General features: G+C 42.1%; 1 protein-coding gene across 2 annotated transcripts in view; it reads right to left on the reverse strand.

Annotated features, from left to right (window-relative positions):
* Window positions 1-18,273, reverse strand: part of slc6a13 (solute carrier family 6 member 13) — a 74,457-nt gene that overhangs the window by 21,178 nt on the left and 35,006 nt on the right. For both annotated transcript variants that reach the window (XR_009816098.1, XM_061969427.1), the window contains exons 6-10: window positions 14,198-14,330; window positions 13,994-14,128; window positions 8,322-8,425; window positions 4,183-4,307; window positions 3,958-4,070 (exon numbers count right to left, since the gene is read on the reverse strand). Coding sequence is in view for 1 of the 2 variants with exons in the window: in XM_061969427.1 (XP_061825411.1) it covers window positions 3,958-4,070; window positions 4,183-4,307; window positions 8,322-8,425; window positions 13,994-14,128; window positions 14,198-14,330 (610 nt within the window). In the remaining variant the exon portion in view is untranslated. The remainder of the gene's footprint in view (window positions 1-3,957; window positions 4,071-4,182; window positions 4,308-8,321; window positions 8,426-13,993; window positions 14,129-14,197; window positions 14,331-18,273) is intronic.

Below are 18,273 nucleotides of genomic sequence, written 5' to 3' on the forward strand. Positions count from 1 at the left end.
TCGGTTTTGTTTTTGGACTTTTTGTGCACTTTTGTTTTGTCACCATAGCAACCCATTAGTTTTCACCTGTCACGTCACGCACCTGTTTCACGTTTTGAGTCACGCACCTGTTTTCGTTAATCATGTCTGTAGTATTTAAGTTCATTGTTTTCCGTTTGTCTTCCTGGTGACATCCCACAATTATGCTCTGTACATTTCTGACACTTGTTTTCATGTCCATCCTTCATGCTGCTACTTTTGTTTTTGTTTATTAATGCTATAGTCTTTTGGGTTCATAGTTTGTTCTCCGCCACTGTGCGCGCTTTTCGTTTGTACTTTTTTTTAATATATTAAATAAATCATGTACTCACATTCCCGTCTCGCCCGAGCCAACTTTCCGTTGCATTCCGGAAAAGCAAACACCCAGGACCAAGTCATGACAAATGGAATACAATGATTTGCAAATCCTTTTCAAGCCATATTTAGTTGAATGCACTACAAAGACAACATATTTGATGTTCAAACTCATAAACTTTATTTTTGTTTTGCAAATAATAATTAACTTTAGAATTTCATGGCTGCAACACGTGCCAAAGTAGTTGGGAAAAGGCATGTTCACCACTGTGTTACATGGCCTTTCCTTTTAACAACACTCAGTAAACGTTTGGGAACTGAGGAGACACATTTTTGAAGCTTCTCAGGTGGAATTCTTTCCCATTCTTGCTTGATGTACAGCTTAAGTTGTTCAACAGTCCGGGGGTCTCTGTTGTGCTATTTTAGGCTTCATAATGCGCCACACATTTTCAATGGGAGACAGGTCTAGACTACAGGCAGGCCAGTCTAGTACCCGCACTCTTTTACTATGAAGCCACGTTGATGTAACACGTGGCTTGGCATTTTCTTGCTGAAATAAGCAGGGGCGTCCATGGTAACGTTGCTTGGATGGCAACATATGTTGCTCCAAAACCTGTATGTACCTTTCAGCATTAATGGTGCCTTCACAGATGTGTAAGTTACCCATGTCTTGGGCACTAATCCACCCCCATACCATCACACATGCTGCCTTTTACACTTTTGCGCCTATAACAATCCGGATGGTTCTTTTCCTCTTTGGTCCGAAAGAAATGACGTCCACAGTTTCCAAAAACAATTTGAAATGTGGACTCGTCAGACCACAGAACACTTTTCCACTTTGCGTCAGTCCATCTTAGATGAGCTCAGGCCCAGCGAAGCCGACGGCGTTTCTGGGTGTTGTTGATAAAACGGTTTTCGCCTTGCATAGGAGAGTTTTAACTTGCGCTTACAGATGTAGCGACCAACTGTAGTTATTGACAGTGGGTTTCTGAAGTGTTCCTGAGCCCATGTGGTGATATCCTTTACACACCGATGTCGCTTGTTGATGCAGTGCAGCCTGAGGGATGGAAGGTGACGGGCTTAGCTGCTTACGTGCAGTGATTTCTCCAGATTCTCTGAACCCTTTGATGATATTACGGAGCGTAGATGGTAGAAATCCCTAAATTCCTTGCAATAGCTGGTTGAGAAAGGTTTTTCTTAAACTGTTCAACAATTTGCTCACGCATTTGTTGACAAAGTGGTGACCCTCGCCCCATCCTTTCTTGTGAAAGACTGAGCATTTTTTGGGAAGCTGTTTTTATACCCAATCATGGCACCCACCTGTTCCCAATTGGGATGTTCCAAATAAGTGTTTGATGAGCATTCCTCAACTTTATCAGTATTTATTGCCACCTTTCCCAACTTCTTTGTCACGTGTTGCTGGCATCAAAATCTAAAGTTAATGATTATTTGCAAAAAATAAAAAATAAAGATTATGAGTTTGAACATCAAATATGTTGTCTTTGTAGCATATTCAACTGAATATGGGTTGAAAAGGATTTGCAAATCATTGTATTCCGTTTATTAGTGATGGGTTGATGAGGCGTCATGAAGCGTTTTGACACATTTTCAAAACTGTATTGATACTGTGTCGATACTGTGTCACTAAATACTGACATCTGCTGGACATTAAAAATCCCTACAGGCAACCTATGGACCGACTCAACTGACACTGATTTGATGCCCTAGTACAGGGGTCACCAACCTTTTTGAAACCAAAAACTACTTCTTGGGTACTGATTAATGCGAAGGGCTACCAGTTTGATACACACTTAAATAAATAAATATATTGTCATTTGTAAGTTACACGTAAGTGTGATTTAAACAAGAATAGCTAAATAAATACATTTATATATATAAAAAAATGGGTATTTCTGTCTGTCATTCCGTTGTACATTTTTTTTTCCTTTTACGGAAGGTTTTTTGTAGAGAATAAATGATGAAAAAAACACTTAATTGAACGGTTTAAAAGAGGAGAAAACACGAAAATAATTAAAATAAAATTTTGAAACATAGTTTATCTTCAATTTCGACTCTTTGAAATTCAAAATTTAACCGACAAAAAGAAGAGAAAAACTAGCTTATTTGAATCTTTTTGAAAAAATTAAAAAAATAATTTATGGAACATCATTAGTAATTTTTTCCTGATTAAGATACATTTTAGAATTTTGATGACATGTTTTAAATTGGTTAAAATCCAATCTGCACTTTGTTAGAATATTTAACAAATTGGACCAAGCTATATTTCTAACAAAGACAAATCAGTATTTCTTCTAGATTTTCCAGAACAAAATTTTTTAAAGAAATTCAAAATACTTTGACATAAGATTTAAATTTGATTCTACAGATTTTCTAGATTTGCCAGAATAATTTTTTTTGAATTTTAATCATAGTAAGTTTGAAGAAATATTTCACAAATATTCTTCGTCGAAAAAACAGAAGCTAAAATATTTATTATTCTTTACAATAAAAAATAAATAAATTTACTTGAACATTGATTTAAATTGTCAGGAAAGAAGAGGAATAAATTTAAAAGGTAAAAAGGTATATTTGTTTAAAAATCCTAAAATCATTTTTAAGGTTGTATTTTTTTCTCTAAAATTGTATTTCTAAAAGTAATAAGAAGCAAAGTAAAAAATAAATGAATGTATTTAAACAAGTGAAGACCCATCCATCCATCCATTTTCTACCGCTTATTCCAAGTGAAGACCAAGTCTTTAAAATATTTTCTTGGATTTTCAAATTCTATTTGAGTTTTGTCTCTTTTAGAATTAAAAATGTCGAGCAAAGCGAGACCAGCTTGCTAGTAAATAAATAAGATTTAAAAAATAGAGGCAGCTCACTGGTAAGTGCTGCTCTTTGAGCTATTTTTAGAACAGGCCAGCGGGCGACTGATCTGGTCCTTACGGGCTACCTGGTGACCGCGGGCACCGCGTTGGTGACCCCTGCCCTAGTATATACAATAATATAAACCAAGTCATTGTATTTCATTTAGGATTATTTCATATCTTCATTTAAATAAAAATATATTTGTATCTTTTTTAGATACAGTCAATAAATAATGTGAACATGTATCATAACATGGAAATCTAAGAGAACGTGTTGTGGATGATTGTGGACTGGGAAGTTTTTTCATGTAATTTTTTTACACATTTTTATAAAAAAATTAAAAAGTTTTTCCGACGTATTACATTTTAGACGATTTCTCTTCTTAGTTATTATTTCTCCGGCTGTAGAAAAGAGCCGCTCACAGGGCACAGAGGAGGCGTCAGTGTGACACAGTTGGCGTATCGGTCACGTGACCAAAACAGCTCATGATCGGTCACGTGACTTTCTAAAAGCGGTACGCGCACCGACACAGGGTTTTGCTCTATGAGCTCGACGCATGCGCCGATGCATCGGTGTTGCCGGACCCATCACTACCGTTTATATTTACATCTAACACAATTTCCCAACTCATATGGAAACGGGGTTTGTATAAAGGGTGGTCCTAAAGAGGTAGGCATTTTTTTTTTGGAGGTTTCAAGAAGTTAAGAAATACAAGAATGTGTGTGTGTGTGTGTGTGTGTGTGAGTGTGGTCTCACTTGACTATCCAGGCCCAAAAAGACAACCATGATGAAGAAGCAGCAGGCCCACAAAGGAGAGAAAGGCATCATGGACACAGCACGTGGATAGGCAATAAAAGCCAAACCTGGCCCTGGATTTGGCACAAATCTTACCTTAACTTAACTTATTAACTGGTCTTCTAGAAGCTGCACGAATGGGTGTGTGTGTGTGTGTGTTGTTGTGTGTTTTCTCCAACCACTCACCAGATTCAGCCACCTCAGATATGGGCACGTTCTGTTCGTACGACATGAAGCCCAGAATGGAGAAAATGGCGAAGCCGGCGACAAAACTGGTGCCGCTGTTGAGGAAGCACAGCGACAGACAGTCCCTGCAAACCAAAGACGAATGTCAATAATGGAATCATTAAAAAAAAAAAAACACTCCTACAGTCGCCAGGAGTGTGCTAAAGCAACATTAACCATAGTCCCTGAAAACACTTCTTTATTTATTCCACAAGATGGCAGTGGCTTCCTTTGCAGGATAATAAACATCTCCATTAATCATCTTCATCTTCCTCTGCAAGGCTTGACAAAGTTGTCAAACTATTGTTTGCAATTACAGCATACTTGCCAACCTTGAGACCTCCGATTTCGGGAGGTGGGGGGTGGGGGCGTGGTTGGGGATGGGGCGGGGCGTGGTTGGGGGCGTGGTTAAGAGGGGAGGAGTATATTGACAGCTAGAATTCACCAAGTCAAGTATTTCATACATATATATATATATATATATATATATATATATGTCTTAATAAGGTTATCCAAAAAATAGTGCTCGATACCGTAGTAGAGCGCAATATATGTATGTGTGGGAAAAAAATCACAAGACTATTTCATCTCTACAGGCCTGTTTCATGAGGGGGGGTTCCCTCAATCATCAGGAGATTTTAATGGGAGCATTCACATACCATGGTTTATATAGGGCACAGAGTGGGTGGGTACAGGCTGGCGTAGGGGCGTGGTGATTGGCTCATGTGTTACCTAGGAGGTGTTTCCGTCTGTGGCGGCATGCTGTTACAATTTCGCTGCGCTTGTTGAGGGATGACAGGTCTGGACGGTAAATAATAAACAGTTTCTCTTTCAAGCATAGGTTGCATCTTTTATTACCACTATTGTAAGGTGTGCTGGATGCAAGAATTTGCCATGTTATTGAATATTCAACATTATTGTCTTTGAGGTCCCAAATGTGTTTGCTGAGTTCTGTGGTATTTCGCAGGTTTTGGTTCCTGAAAGAAGCCTTGTGATTGTTCCATCTGGTTTTGAATTCTCCCTCGGTTAATCCTACATATGTGTCGGATGTGTTAATGTCCTTGCGTATTAACTTAGATTGGTAGACAACTGATGTTTGTAAGCACCCCCCGTTGAGAGGGCAATCAGGTTTCTTTCGGCAGTTACAGCCTTTGTTGGTTTTGGAGTCGCTCTGTCTGGGGGCCGACGGCTCATTTGCAATTGTTTTGTTGTGGTTTGAGATGATTTGTCGTATATTGTTCATGCAGCTGTAGCTCAATTTAATGTTGTTCTTGTTGAATACTTTTCTTAGGGTGTTGTCTTTGGGAAAGTGTTTGTCAATCAGATTGAGGAATTTGTGTCCAATGTTAGTTGAGACGTTTTTGCTGTATGGGGGGTTGTACCAGATGATGTTGTTTCGTTTTCTGTTCTTTTTTGGCTGGTTTCCTGGCGTGGGTTCATAGGTGAGGGTGAAATTGTATCCGCTTTCATCAAGGGCTTTTTGGTACGGGGGGGTTGCTTGGTCAAATTCAGCTTTGCTAGATGACAGCCTCGATAGCCTTTTATTGATTCCGGTAGGTATTCTTTTCGTGGTGGTGGGTGGGTGGTTGCTGTCATGGTGCACGTATTGGAGTGTTGTGTTGGGTTTCGTGAATGGTTGGTAGCTGTTATTTCTCAGGTTGAAAGTGACGTCAAGGAAGTTGACGGTTTGCTTGTTGGCTTCAATCGTGATCCGTAGGCCGTTCTCTTTGAAAATTTGGCATATGCGCTTCTTGGTATTCTCGCTGCTCCTTGGCGAGGCGCGACACACTGCCAGTCCGTCATCACGGTAAATACCAAGGTTCAGATTGAGGCTAGCGAGCTGGGAGAGGAGGAAACTCCCAACGAGTTCACACGTTTCTGCTCCGTCAAAACTTCCCATAGTGACGTCAAATGTTGCATTGTTCTTTTTTTGCCATGGTGTACTGTTGTGGATGAGAATGGAGTTTTTTACGTGGATGATGATGTTTCTTTCGTTGCCTGTGATTGAGTCGTAGTCTGAGGCGAAGTCTAGTGCTTGAGTCAGTAGGTCTTGCGTGATGGAAGGGTAAAATTCCTCGATATCAAAGGAGATAAAGTTGTGCTGTTGTTTGTCTTGGATGTTGTTGAACCATTTGATTACTGCTGCTGTATTTCTCCATTGGTTGAGTGGTGTTTTGTCCTTGATTTTTGTGTTGACTCTGTCCAGGATTATTTTGCTGATTTTTCCTATTTCAGATTTAGTTGGGTTTATTAGTCGGCATGTTGGGTTATTTGCGAAGTTGGGTTTGTGGTCCTTCAATGTGATGAAGGCTTCCTTGTTGGCTGTGGCGTCCACCCTGTCCTCAATGTCCAGTTCAGCCGCGATCCTTTTCTTTTCCAGGTGGATGTTCTGTAAGGTGTTGGGTTGCGCTTTTTTGTATGATTTGGTGATGCTTCTGTCCAGTAAGGTGTGATGTTCTGGTATGTCCATTCTGTAGAAGTTTGTGGTTTTATCGGCAGCTATGATGAGGTTGTTTACTTTCTTGATGCGCTCCTTGTCATTTTTCAGCTTGGTGAGGAGTGGGTTGCGGATTGGCTTGAATTTGACTGATTGTATCATTTTGAGCATGTCGTTCTCAAAATCCTTTAGTTCCTCAACTGTGGGTGGGTTCTTGGTAGATTTGAATCCGTAAGTTTCCTTTTGCATTCCTTTTGTTTCAGGGTGGAGGAAAAAATGTGCTTTCCACCGCATCCTTCTTAGGAAGTGTTCCGTCTTTTCTATGAGCCTTAGCTTGTAGTCATTCTGCGCGGGTATGGGAATGTTCTTCGTGGAGTAGTCGATGTTGAATTTTTCCATTTCTGATCGTCGTACAGTGCTCAACAAATGTCAATTTGGAGCGGAGTATATGTCTTAATAAGGTTATCCAAAAAATAGTGCTCGATACCGTAGTAGAGCGCAATATATGTATGTGTGGGAAAAAAAATCACAAGACTATTTCATCTCTACAGGCCTGTTTCATGAGGGGGGGTACCCTCAATCGTCAGGAGATTTTAATGGGAGCATTCGCATACCATGGTTTATATAGGGCACAGAGTGGGTGGGTACAGGCTGGCCTAGGGGGCGTGGTAAGGTAATACGCAAGGACATTAACACATCCGACACATATGTAGGATTAACCGAGGGTGAATTCAAAACCAGATGGAACAACCACAAGGCTTCTTTCAGGAACAAAAACCTGCGAAATACCACAGAACTCAGCAAACACATTTGGGACCTCAAAGACAATAATGTTGAATATTCAATAACATGGCAAATTCTTGCATCCAGCACACCTTACAATAGTGGTAATAAAAGATGCAACCTATGCTTGAAAGAGAAACTGTTTATTATCTACCGTCCAGACCTGTCATCCCTCAACAAGCGCAGCGAAATTGTAACAACATGCCGCCATAGACGGAAACACCTCCTAGGTAACACATGAACCAATCACCACGCCCCTAGGCCAGCCTGTACCCACCCACTCTGTGCCCTATATAAACCATGGTATGTGAATGCTCCCATTAAAATCTCCTGACGATTGAGGGTACCCCCCTCATGAAACAGGCCTGTAGAGATGAAATAGTCTTGTGATTTTTTTTTTTTCCCCACACATACATATATTGCGCCCCTACTACGGTATCGAGCACTATTTTTTGGATAACCTTATTAAGACATATATATATATATATATATATATATATATATATATATATATATATATATATATATATATATATATATATATATATATATATATACTATATATGTACTATATACTATATAAGATATTATAACTGGACAGCATAGTTATCATCAACAGCTAACTTTTAGATATTACATTAAAAAATGACATTTTATTATAAAACAATAAACATTTATTAACACATGACCACACACAAAAGTACCAAAATTTGGTACTGTTTAGTACCGGTCTTGATTACCAGGTACCGTACCGATTTGAATGTGAAAGGTGCCTATCTTTTACTAATAATACATTTTTCAGAGGCCTTTTGGGGCAAGTCCATGAGTTTAAATGTGGTAAAATACAAAACAATCAAATGGAGAGAAGGAGTGTGACTACCTGTAGCAGTTGTTGTTATACTTGTTATAACTTCCCAGTGCGGTGAGGCAGCCCAGACAGATGGCATAGGAGAAGAAGATTTGAGTCCCAGCGTCCATCCACACCTTTGGAAGCACAAGATGAGTGTACCAAGTCAGTTTAGGGCCGGGGGTGTCAAATGTATAAACAGGTTTAATCCCACAAGATGAGTTTGCTAAGTATAAAAAAATGAGCTGCAATGTTTCATTGAAACAAACTGCTGTTCTAAATGTGTCCACTGGGTGTCGCAAAAGCAATTGAAGTGTAACCCACGTCATGACATGTGTCAGCTGACTTTAAGCGCTCTCTGGATTGGCTGCTGCTACTCCAATCAGCACAGGTGCAAGCAATCAGCTGCTCCTGTTGTGACTGGCAGCAGATGGTGGCAGACTGATGCAGTAGCGACACACAATACTTTCCTTAATTGTAAATGATCCAATCAACGAAAAAAATAAGGAAACGGTAAGATGCACTCCTCAGCCTTCCCGGTAAGGTCTATTCAGGTGTACTGGAGAGGAGGCTACGCCGGATAGTCGAACCTCGGATTCAGGAGGAACAGTGTGGTTTTCGTCCTGGTCGTGGAACTGTGGACCAGCTCTATACTCTGGGCAGGGTCCTTGAGGGTGCATGGGAGTTTGCCCAACCAGTCTATATGTGCTTTGTGGACTTGGAGAAGGCATTCGACCGTGTACCCCGGGAAGTCCTGTGGGGAGTGCTCAGAGAGTATGGGGTAACGGACTGTCTTATTGTGGCAGTTCGCTCCCTGTATAATCAGTGTCAGAGCTTGGTCCGCATTGCCGCCAGTAAGTCGGACACGTTTCCAGTGAGGGTTGGCTGCCCTTTGTCACCCATTCTGTTCATAACCTTTATGGACAGAATTTCTAGGCGCAGCCAGGGCGTTGAGGGGATCTGGTTTGGTGGCTGCAGGATTAGGTCTCTGCTATTTGCAGATGATGTGGTCCTGATGGCTTCCTCCGGCCAAGATCTTCAGCTCTCACTGGATCGGTTCGCAGCCGAGTGTGAAGCGACTGGGATGGGAATCAGCACCTCCAAGTCCGAGTCCATGGTTCTCTCCCGGAAAAGGGTGGAGTGCCATCTCCGGGTTGGGGAGTGGAGCTTGCCCCAAGTGGAGGAGTTCAAGTACCTCGGAGTCTTGTTCACGAGTGGGGGAAGAGTGGATCGTGAGATCGACAGGCGGATCGGTGCGGCGTCTTCAGTAATGCGGACGCTGTATCGATCCGTTGTGGTGAAGAAGGAGCTGAGCCGGAAGGCAAAGCTCTCGATTTACCGGTCGATCTACGTTCCCATCCTCACCTATGGTCATGAGCTTTGGGTTATGACCGAAAGGACAAGATCACGGGTACAAGCGGCCGAAATGAGTTTCCTCCGCCGGGTGGCGGGGCTCTCCCTTAGAGATAGGGTGAGAAGCTCTGTCATTCGGGGGGAGCTCAAAGTAAAGCCGCTGCTCCTCCACATCGAGAGGAGCCAGATGAAGTGGTTCGGGCATCTGGTCAGGATGCCACCCGAACGCCTCCCTAGGAAGGTGTTTCGGGCACGTCCGACCGGTAGGAGGCCACGGGGAAGACCCAGGACACGCTGGGAAGACTATCTCTCCCGGCTGGCCTGGGAACGCCTCGGGATCCCCCGGGAGGAGCTGGACGAAGTGGCTGGGGAGAGGGAAGTCTGGGCTTCCCTGCTTAAGCTGCTGCCCCCGCGACCCGACCTCGGATAAGCGGAAGAAGATGGATGGATGGATGGATGGTAAGATGCATAGACTTAAGTCAACATGACCATCATCTTTGTTAGAGTTCCGTGCAGCAATTGATTGACGGCGCGATGTGCACCCTGAGCTCCATTGTAAAAATGTGTGTTTCTTAGGGGTGTAACGGTACGTGTATTTGTATTGAACCGTTTCGGTACGGAGGTTCCGGTTCGGTTCAGGAGGTGTACCGAACGAGTTTCCACACGGACATATTAAGTAGCGTAACGCATGTTGTGTAAACAATGCACACCGAGGCACAACACACGGCATGCTAGCAGCTAACATCCTCTTTTCACCGGACATGTCCTCTTTTGCGGAGCTGTCAGGGCGGAGTTTCTTAAATGCCTCAAATGTCCGGCATTTTGAGTTAGGGTTGCCTGTATTTTCGATGTACGTTCAGGGTTACGAAGGGGTTAAAAACAAAACAAACAGCAGCATTGGTGAGGGAGGGGCAGAGACAGAGAGAGAGAGAGAGTTATGATAAACGCGCATGCGTCGCCAGGCTCTGCTTTTTATCCATAGATTTATCACATTTGATTTTTTATTATCTATAGCAGGGGTGTGAAAAGTGTGCCCCGGAGGCCATTTGCAGCCCGCAGCTAATGTTTTGTCTAAAAATACTATCAAAATAAACAAAAACATAACAAAAGTGAAATAAAAAAGCTTAAAGGTTAAATGTAATGTAGAAAAAGTTGCAATGTTGACTAATAAAACAAAGCTGTTTTTTCTTTCTTTCAAACTGCCATTGCTCAAAACATAATATTGAATCAAAATCAATGTTATTATGAATTATTGACCTATCCAAGGTTCCCATTACTTCACATCAAATATTACACTAAGAAAAATATTTTTGGTGGAAGATTTTGCAAATTTGGTAAATAAATAACCCCAAAATGTATATTTTGTTGTTTTCTTACTATACCGAAAATGAACCGAACCGTGACCTCTAAACCGAGGTACGTACCGAACGGAAATTTTTGTGTACCGTTACACCCCTAGTGTTTCTACATTTGTTTTTTTGTTCTATTTTATTTTACGCTTAAATCTACCAATTTCACATTTGGTAAGTTTGTAGTTATGTTGCCTTGATTTTGGCTATGGCGTCATTTTTTCCCCAACTTTTTTTATTGGCATTTTCAAATAGACAGAAAAAAGTGCAAGTCAAAACAGTACAATTTTAAAGTCAGTAAATGATTCACACCCTTTCCCTTAAAACCCAAACCACCCACCCACCCGGCTATGGCGTCATTTTTGATCATCGTTGTGTTTCTCTCATAATTTTGATATTTGAATGATGATAAATGAATGTGTTATGGCAGTTGCAGATGTCACCAATGCGGCGGTTTGAGAAAAAACCCGGTTGCTTTTCCAAACACGTCTTTAATGGCGAACTGCCGACATGAGAACGCTTAACAGGAAGTGCTTAAAGTTGAATGGCTTTGTAAAAAACACCGAGACAAAGTCCAAGTTCATTGTGTTCTTCAAGGTGTTTTTGAAACTGCGCCATTTTTCCACCCCGGATTTTTCAACTCATTTGAAGTGTTGGAATAATTATGTAAAAGTTATCACACAACTCTTATGCTATAGTTATTATCAATTGTGCTGAAGTTGTACTTTTCTATCTGTGCAAAAACACAACTTGTAATCTTGCTTTGCGAGTTGTATCGTGTCGGCATTTTGTTTCCAGACCCTGCCTGCTTACAGCCAAGGACGGACATCGAGTACCTCAACACAGACAAAACAGAGACAGGGCAAAATCACGATTGTCAGCACATTTCCTTTCTGAATAATCATGTATTGTGTCTACTGGGGCTGCTTGCATTACACCTCCCTTCAGGAGCAGCCTCAGTGATGTTAACCAGGGACCATCCATCCATCCATCTTCTTCCGCTTATCCGAGGTCGAGTCGCGGGGGCAGCAGCCTAAGCAGGGTAGCCCAGACTTCCCTCTCCCCAGCCACTTCGTCCATCTCTTCCCGGGGGATCCCGAGGCGTTCCCAGGCCAGCCGGGAGACATAGTCTTCCCAACGTGTCCTGGGTCTTCCCCGTGGCCTCCTACCGGTCGGACGTGCCCTAAACACCTCCCGAGGGAGGCGATCGGGTGGAATCCTGACCAGATGCCCGAACCACCTCATCTGGCTCCTCTCCATGTGGAGGAGCAGCGGCTTTACTTTGAGCTCCCCCCGGATGACAGAGCTTCTCACCCTATCTCTAAGGGAGAGACCCGCCAACCGGCGGAGGAAACTCATTTGGGCCGCTTGTACCCGTGATCTTGTCCTTTCGGTCATAACCCAAAGCTCATGACCATAGGTGAGGATGGGAACGTAGATCGACCGGTAAATTGAGAGCTTTGCCTTCCGGCTCAGCTCCTTCTTCACCACAACGGATCGATACAGCGTCCGCATTACTGAAGATGCCGCACCGATCCGCCTGTCGATCTCACGATCCACTCTTCCCTCACTCGTGAACAAGACTCCGAGGTACTTGAACTCCTCCACTTGGGGCAGGGTCTCCTTCCCAACCCGGAAATGGCACTCCACCCTTTTCCGGCCGAGAACCATGGACTCGGACTTGGAGGTGCTGATTCTCATCCCAGTCGCTTCACACTCGGCTGCGAACCGATCCAGCGAGAGCTGAAGATCCTGGCCAGATGAAGCCATCAGGACCACATCATCTGCAAAAAGCAGAGACCTAATCCTGCAGCCACCAAACCAGTGACCTCCTCAATCCCACCAACACGTCTTCCTATGAGGAAGCAGTGCCTGGAGAGTCTGTGGTGGGCTCTCCTATTTCTGGGGCTGAGGTTGCTGAGGTAGTTAAAAAGCTCCTCGGTGGCAAGGCCCCGGGGGTGGATGAGATCCGCCCGGAGTTCCTTAAGGCTCTGGATGCTGTGGGGCTGTCTTGGTGGACAATACTCTGCAGCATCGCGTGGACATCGGGGGCGGTACCTCTGGATTGGCAGACCGGGGTGGTGGTTCCTCTCTTTAAGAAGGGGAACCGGAGGGTGTGTTCTAACTATCGTGGGATCACACTCCTCAGCCTTCCCGGTAAGGTCTATTCGGGTGTACTGGAGAGGAGGCTACGCCGGATAGTCGAACCTCGGATTCAGGAGGAACAGTGTGGTTTTCGTCCTGGTCGTGGAACTGTGGACCAGCTCTATACTCTGGGCAGGGTCCTTGAGGGTGCATGGGAGTTTGCCCAACTAGTCTACATGTGCTTTGTGGACTTGGAGAAGGCATTCGACCGTGTCCCTCGGGAAGTCCTGTGGGGAGTGCTCAGAGAGTACGGGGTATCGGACTGTCTGATTTTGGCGGTCCGCTCCCTGTATGATCAGTGTCAGAGCTTGGTCCGCATTGCCGGCAGTAAGTCTGACACGTTTCCAGTGAGGGTTGGACTCCGCCAAGGCTGCCCTTTGTCACCGATTCTGTTCATAACCTTTATGGACAGAATTTCTAGGCGCAGTCAAGGCGTTGAGGGGATCCGGTTTGGTAACCAGGGACCTCCCGAATAAATAGAGGAGCACGTGGGCTGTACCTTAGAGCGTAGGGTGGAACTGTAGCTGAGTGTACAGCCCATTACGTCTCTCCTCATGAGCAAAATTGAACTCTGTCTCTGCCTGATTCCTTCTTCTTGTCTTGTGTAATAGATAGTTCGGTGTTTGAACCTGACATGAAGTGTTTTGTCTGGAGGATTATTTGTAATACGTACATTTTCAGAATGCGCTCGTTTTATTTTTGGCCAAAGTAAAACAAAGAAAACAATTTTATTTTTATATTATTATGCCATGATTTTACTAGTAATAGATCTTTCTCCATGCAGCCCCTGAGCTAAAATGAGTTTGACACCCTTGGTTTAGGGTCTTTGTCTCAGACCAAGTACCCAAGCCCACCTACCTGTGGGTCAGCAAGGCGACCCAAATCAGGGTAGAGGTAGAAGTGGATTCCCCGGAAGGCCCCTGGCAGGGTGACCCCTCTCACCAACAGGATCAGTAGCATCGCATATGGAAAGGTGGCTGTGAAATAAACCACCTGTGGGGATAAAGCAACATGTTCCAACCGGTGTGTGGATCCTATGTTTCAAAAGAACCAAGCGCTCACCTTGCCAGTGGACTTGACTCCCTTCCAAATGCAGAAGTAGCAGATGACCCAGGCGACGGCCAGACAGATCACCAAGTCCCAGTTTAGAGAACCAATGTGATGGATTCCTGAGGATATTCTTAACACCCTGCGCCTAAAGCCAATATTGAAAGATATTGGCTTTAAAAAAAACTGCCACTGTGTATCAGAAAGGCTCAAAGTAATCCACAAATTCAAAATCGCTCATGCACAAGTACAAGCACCAAACGGGTCTTACAATTAATGCTGACGTTCCTCCCACCAGTTATTGATGATTACCACCTTGCGTAAAATAAACAACTGGAAAGCCTTAAAAATAATCCACAAAGTCAAAATCGCTCATGCACAAGCGCATACACAAAACAAGTAATAAAAAAATGCTGTCAGTCTTCTCACCAGTTATTGATAACCACCACCTTGCATAATGGAAGTAAACGCAGAGCCTCAAAATAACCCACAAAGTCAAAATCGCTCATGCAAAAGTACAAACACCAAACAAGTCTTACCATTAATGCTGACGTTCCTCCCACCAGTTATTGATGATTACCACCTTGTGTAAAATAAACAATTGGAAAGCCTTGAAAATAATCCACAAAGTCAAAATTGCTCATGCACAAGCGCATGCACAAAAAAAGTAATAGAAAAAAAAATGCTGTCAGTCTTCTCACCAGTTATTGATTACCGCCACCTTGCATAATGGAAATAAACGCAGAGCCTCAAAATAATCCACAAAGTCAAAATCGCTCATGCAAAAGTACAAACACCAAACAAGTCTTACAATTAATGCTGACGTTCCTCCCACCAGTTATTGATGATTACCACCTTGCGTAAAATAAACAATTGGAACGCCTTAAAAATAATCCAAAAAGTCAAAATCGCTCATGCACAAGCGCATGCACAAAACAAATAATAAAAAAAAAATGCTGTCAGTCTTCTCACCAGTTATTGATAACCACCACCTTGCATAATGGAAATAAACGCAGAGCCTCAAAATAATCCACAAAGTCAAAATCGCTCATGCACAAGTACAAGCACAAAACGAATCATACAATTAATGCGGACATTCCTCCCACCAGTTATTGATGACCACCACATTGGATAAAATAAATAATTAGAAAGCCTTAACAAAATGAATCCACAAAGTCAAAATCGCTCATGCACAAGTACAAGCACAAAACGAGTCTTACAATTCCTCCCACCAGTTATTCACGATTACCACCTTGCATAAAATAAACAATTGGAAAGCCTTAAAAATAATCCACAAAGTCAAAATCGCTTATGCAAAAGCGCATGCACAAACCAAGTAATAAGTAAAATGCTGTCAGTCTTCTCACCAGTTATTGATAACCACCACCTTGTATAATGGAAATAAACGCAAAACCTCAAAATAATCAACAAAGTCAAAATCGCTCATACAAAAGTACAAACACCAAAAAAGTCTTACCATTAATGCTGACGTTCCTCCCACCAGTTATTGATGATTACCACCTTGTGTAAAATAAACAATCGGAAAGCCTTGAAAATAATCCACAAAGTCAAAATCGCTCATGCACAACCGCATGAACATAACAAGTAATAATAAAAAAAATGCTGTCAGCCTTCTCACCAGTTATTGATAACCGCCACCTTGCATAATGGAAATAAACGCAGAGCCTCAAAATAATCCACAAAGTCAAAATCGCTCATGCACAAGTACAAGCACAAAACGAATCATACAATTAATGCGGACATTCCTCCCACCAGTTAGTGATGACCACCACATTGCATAAAATAAATAATTAGAAAGCCTTAACAAAATGAATCCACAAAGTCAAAATCGCTCATGCACAAAGTACAAGCACAAAACGAGTCTTACAATTCCTCCCACCAGTTATTGATGATTACCACCTTGCATAAAATAAACAATTGGAAAGCCTTAAAAATAATCCACAAAGTCAAAATCGCTTATGCACAAGCGCATGCACAAACCAAGTAATAAATAAAATGCTGTCAGTCTTCTCACCAGTTATTGATAACCGCCACCTTGCATAATGGAAATAAACGCAGAGCCTCAAAATAATCCACAAAGTCAAAATCGCTCATGCACAAGTACAAGCACAAAACGAATCATACAATTAATGCGGACATTCCTCCCACCAGTTATTGATGATTACCACCTTGCGTAAAATAAACAATTGGAAAGCCTTGAAAATAATCCACAAAGTCAAAATCGCTCATGCACAAGCGCATACACAAAACAAGTAAAAAAAAATGCTGTCAGTCTTCTCACCAGTTATTGATAACCGCCACCGTGCATAATGGAAGTAAACGCAGAGCCTCAAAATAATCCACAAAGTCAAAATCGCTCATGCGCAAGTACAAGCACCAAATGGGTCTTACAATTAATGCTGACGTTCCTCCCACCAGTTATTGATGATTACCACCTTGCGTAAAATAAACAACTGGAAAGCCTTAGAAATAATCCACAAAGTCAAAATCGCTCATGCACAAGCGCATACACAAAACAAGTAATAAAAAAAATGCTGTCAGTCTTCTCACCAGTTATTGATAACCGCCACCGTGCATAATGGAAATAAACGCAGAGCCTCAAAATAATCCACAAAGTCAAAATCGCTCATGCAAAAGTACAAACACCAAACAAGTCTTACCATTAATGCTGACGTTCCTCCCACCAGTTATTGATGATTACCACCTTGCGTAAAATAATCAATTGGAAAGCCTTAAAAATAATCCACAAAGTCAAAATCGCTCATGCACAACCGCATGCACATAACAAGTAATAATGAAAAAAAAATGCTGTCAGTCTTCTCACCAGTTATTGATAACCGCCACCTTGCATAATGGAAATAAACACATGACCTCAAAATAATCCACAAAGTCAAAATCGCTCATGCACAAGTACAAGCACAAAAAGAGTCTGACAATTAATGCTGACGTTCCTCCCACCAGTTATTGATGATTACCACCTTGCGTAAAATAAACAATTGGAAAGCCTTGAAAATAATCCACAAAGTCAAAATCGCTCATGCACAAGCGCATACACAAAACAAGTAAAAAAAAATGCTGTCAGTCTTCTCACCAGTTATTGATAACCGCCACCGTGCATAATGGAAGTAAACGCAGAGCCTCAAAATAATCCACAAAGTCAAAATCGATCATGCACAAGTACAAGCACAAAACGAATCTTACAATTAATGCGGACATTCCTCCCACCAGTTATTGATGACCACCACATTGCATAAAATAAATAATTAGAAAGCCTTAACAAAATGAATCCACAAAGTCAAAATCGCTCATGCACAAAGTACAAGCACAAAACGAGTCTTACAATTCCTCCCACCAGTTATTCATGATTACCACCTTGCATAAAATAAACAATTGGAAAGCCTTAAAAATAATCCACAAAGTCAAAATCGCTTATGCACAAGCGCATGCACAAACCAAGTAATAAATAAAATGCTGTCAGTCTTCTCACCAGTTATTGATAACCACCACCTTGCTTAATGGAAATAAACGCAAAGCCTCAAAATAATCCACAAAGTCAAAATCGCTCATGCAAAAGTACAAACACCAAACAAGTCTTACCATTAATGCTGATGTTCCTCCCACCAGTTATTGATGATTACCACCTTGCGTAAAATAAACAATTGGAAAGCCTTAAAAATAATCCAAAAAGTCAAAATCGCTCATGCACAAGCGCATGCACAAAACAAATAATAAAAAAAAAAAATGCTGTCAGTCTTCTCACCAGTTATTGATAACCACCACCTTGCATAATGGAAATAAACGCAGAGCCTCAAAATAATCCACAAAGTCAAAATCGCTCATGCACAAGTACAAGCACAAAACGAATCTTACAATTAATGCGGACATTCCTCCCACCAGTTATTGATGACCACCACATTGCATAAAATAAATAATTAGAAAGCCTTAACAAAATGAATCCACAAAGTCAAAATCGCTCATGCACAAAGTACAAGCACAAAACGAGTCTTACAATTCCTCCCACCAGTTATTCATGATTACCACCTTGCATAAATAAACAACTGGAAAGCCTT

The sequence above is a fragment of the Nerophis lumbriciformis genome, linkage group LG10 (assembly GCF_033978685.3).
Source record: "Nerophis lumbriciformis linkage group LG10, RoL_Nlum_v2.1, whole genome shotgun sequence".
NCBI classification, from domain to species: Eukaryota; Metazoa; Chordata; class Actinopteri; order Syngnathiformes; family Syngnathidae; genus Nerophis; species Nerophis lumbriciformis.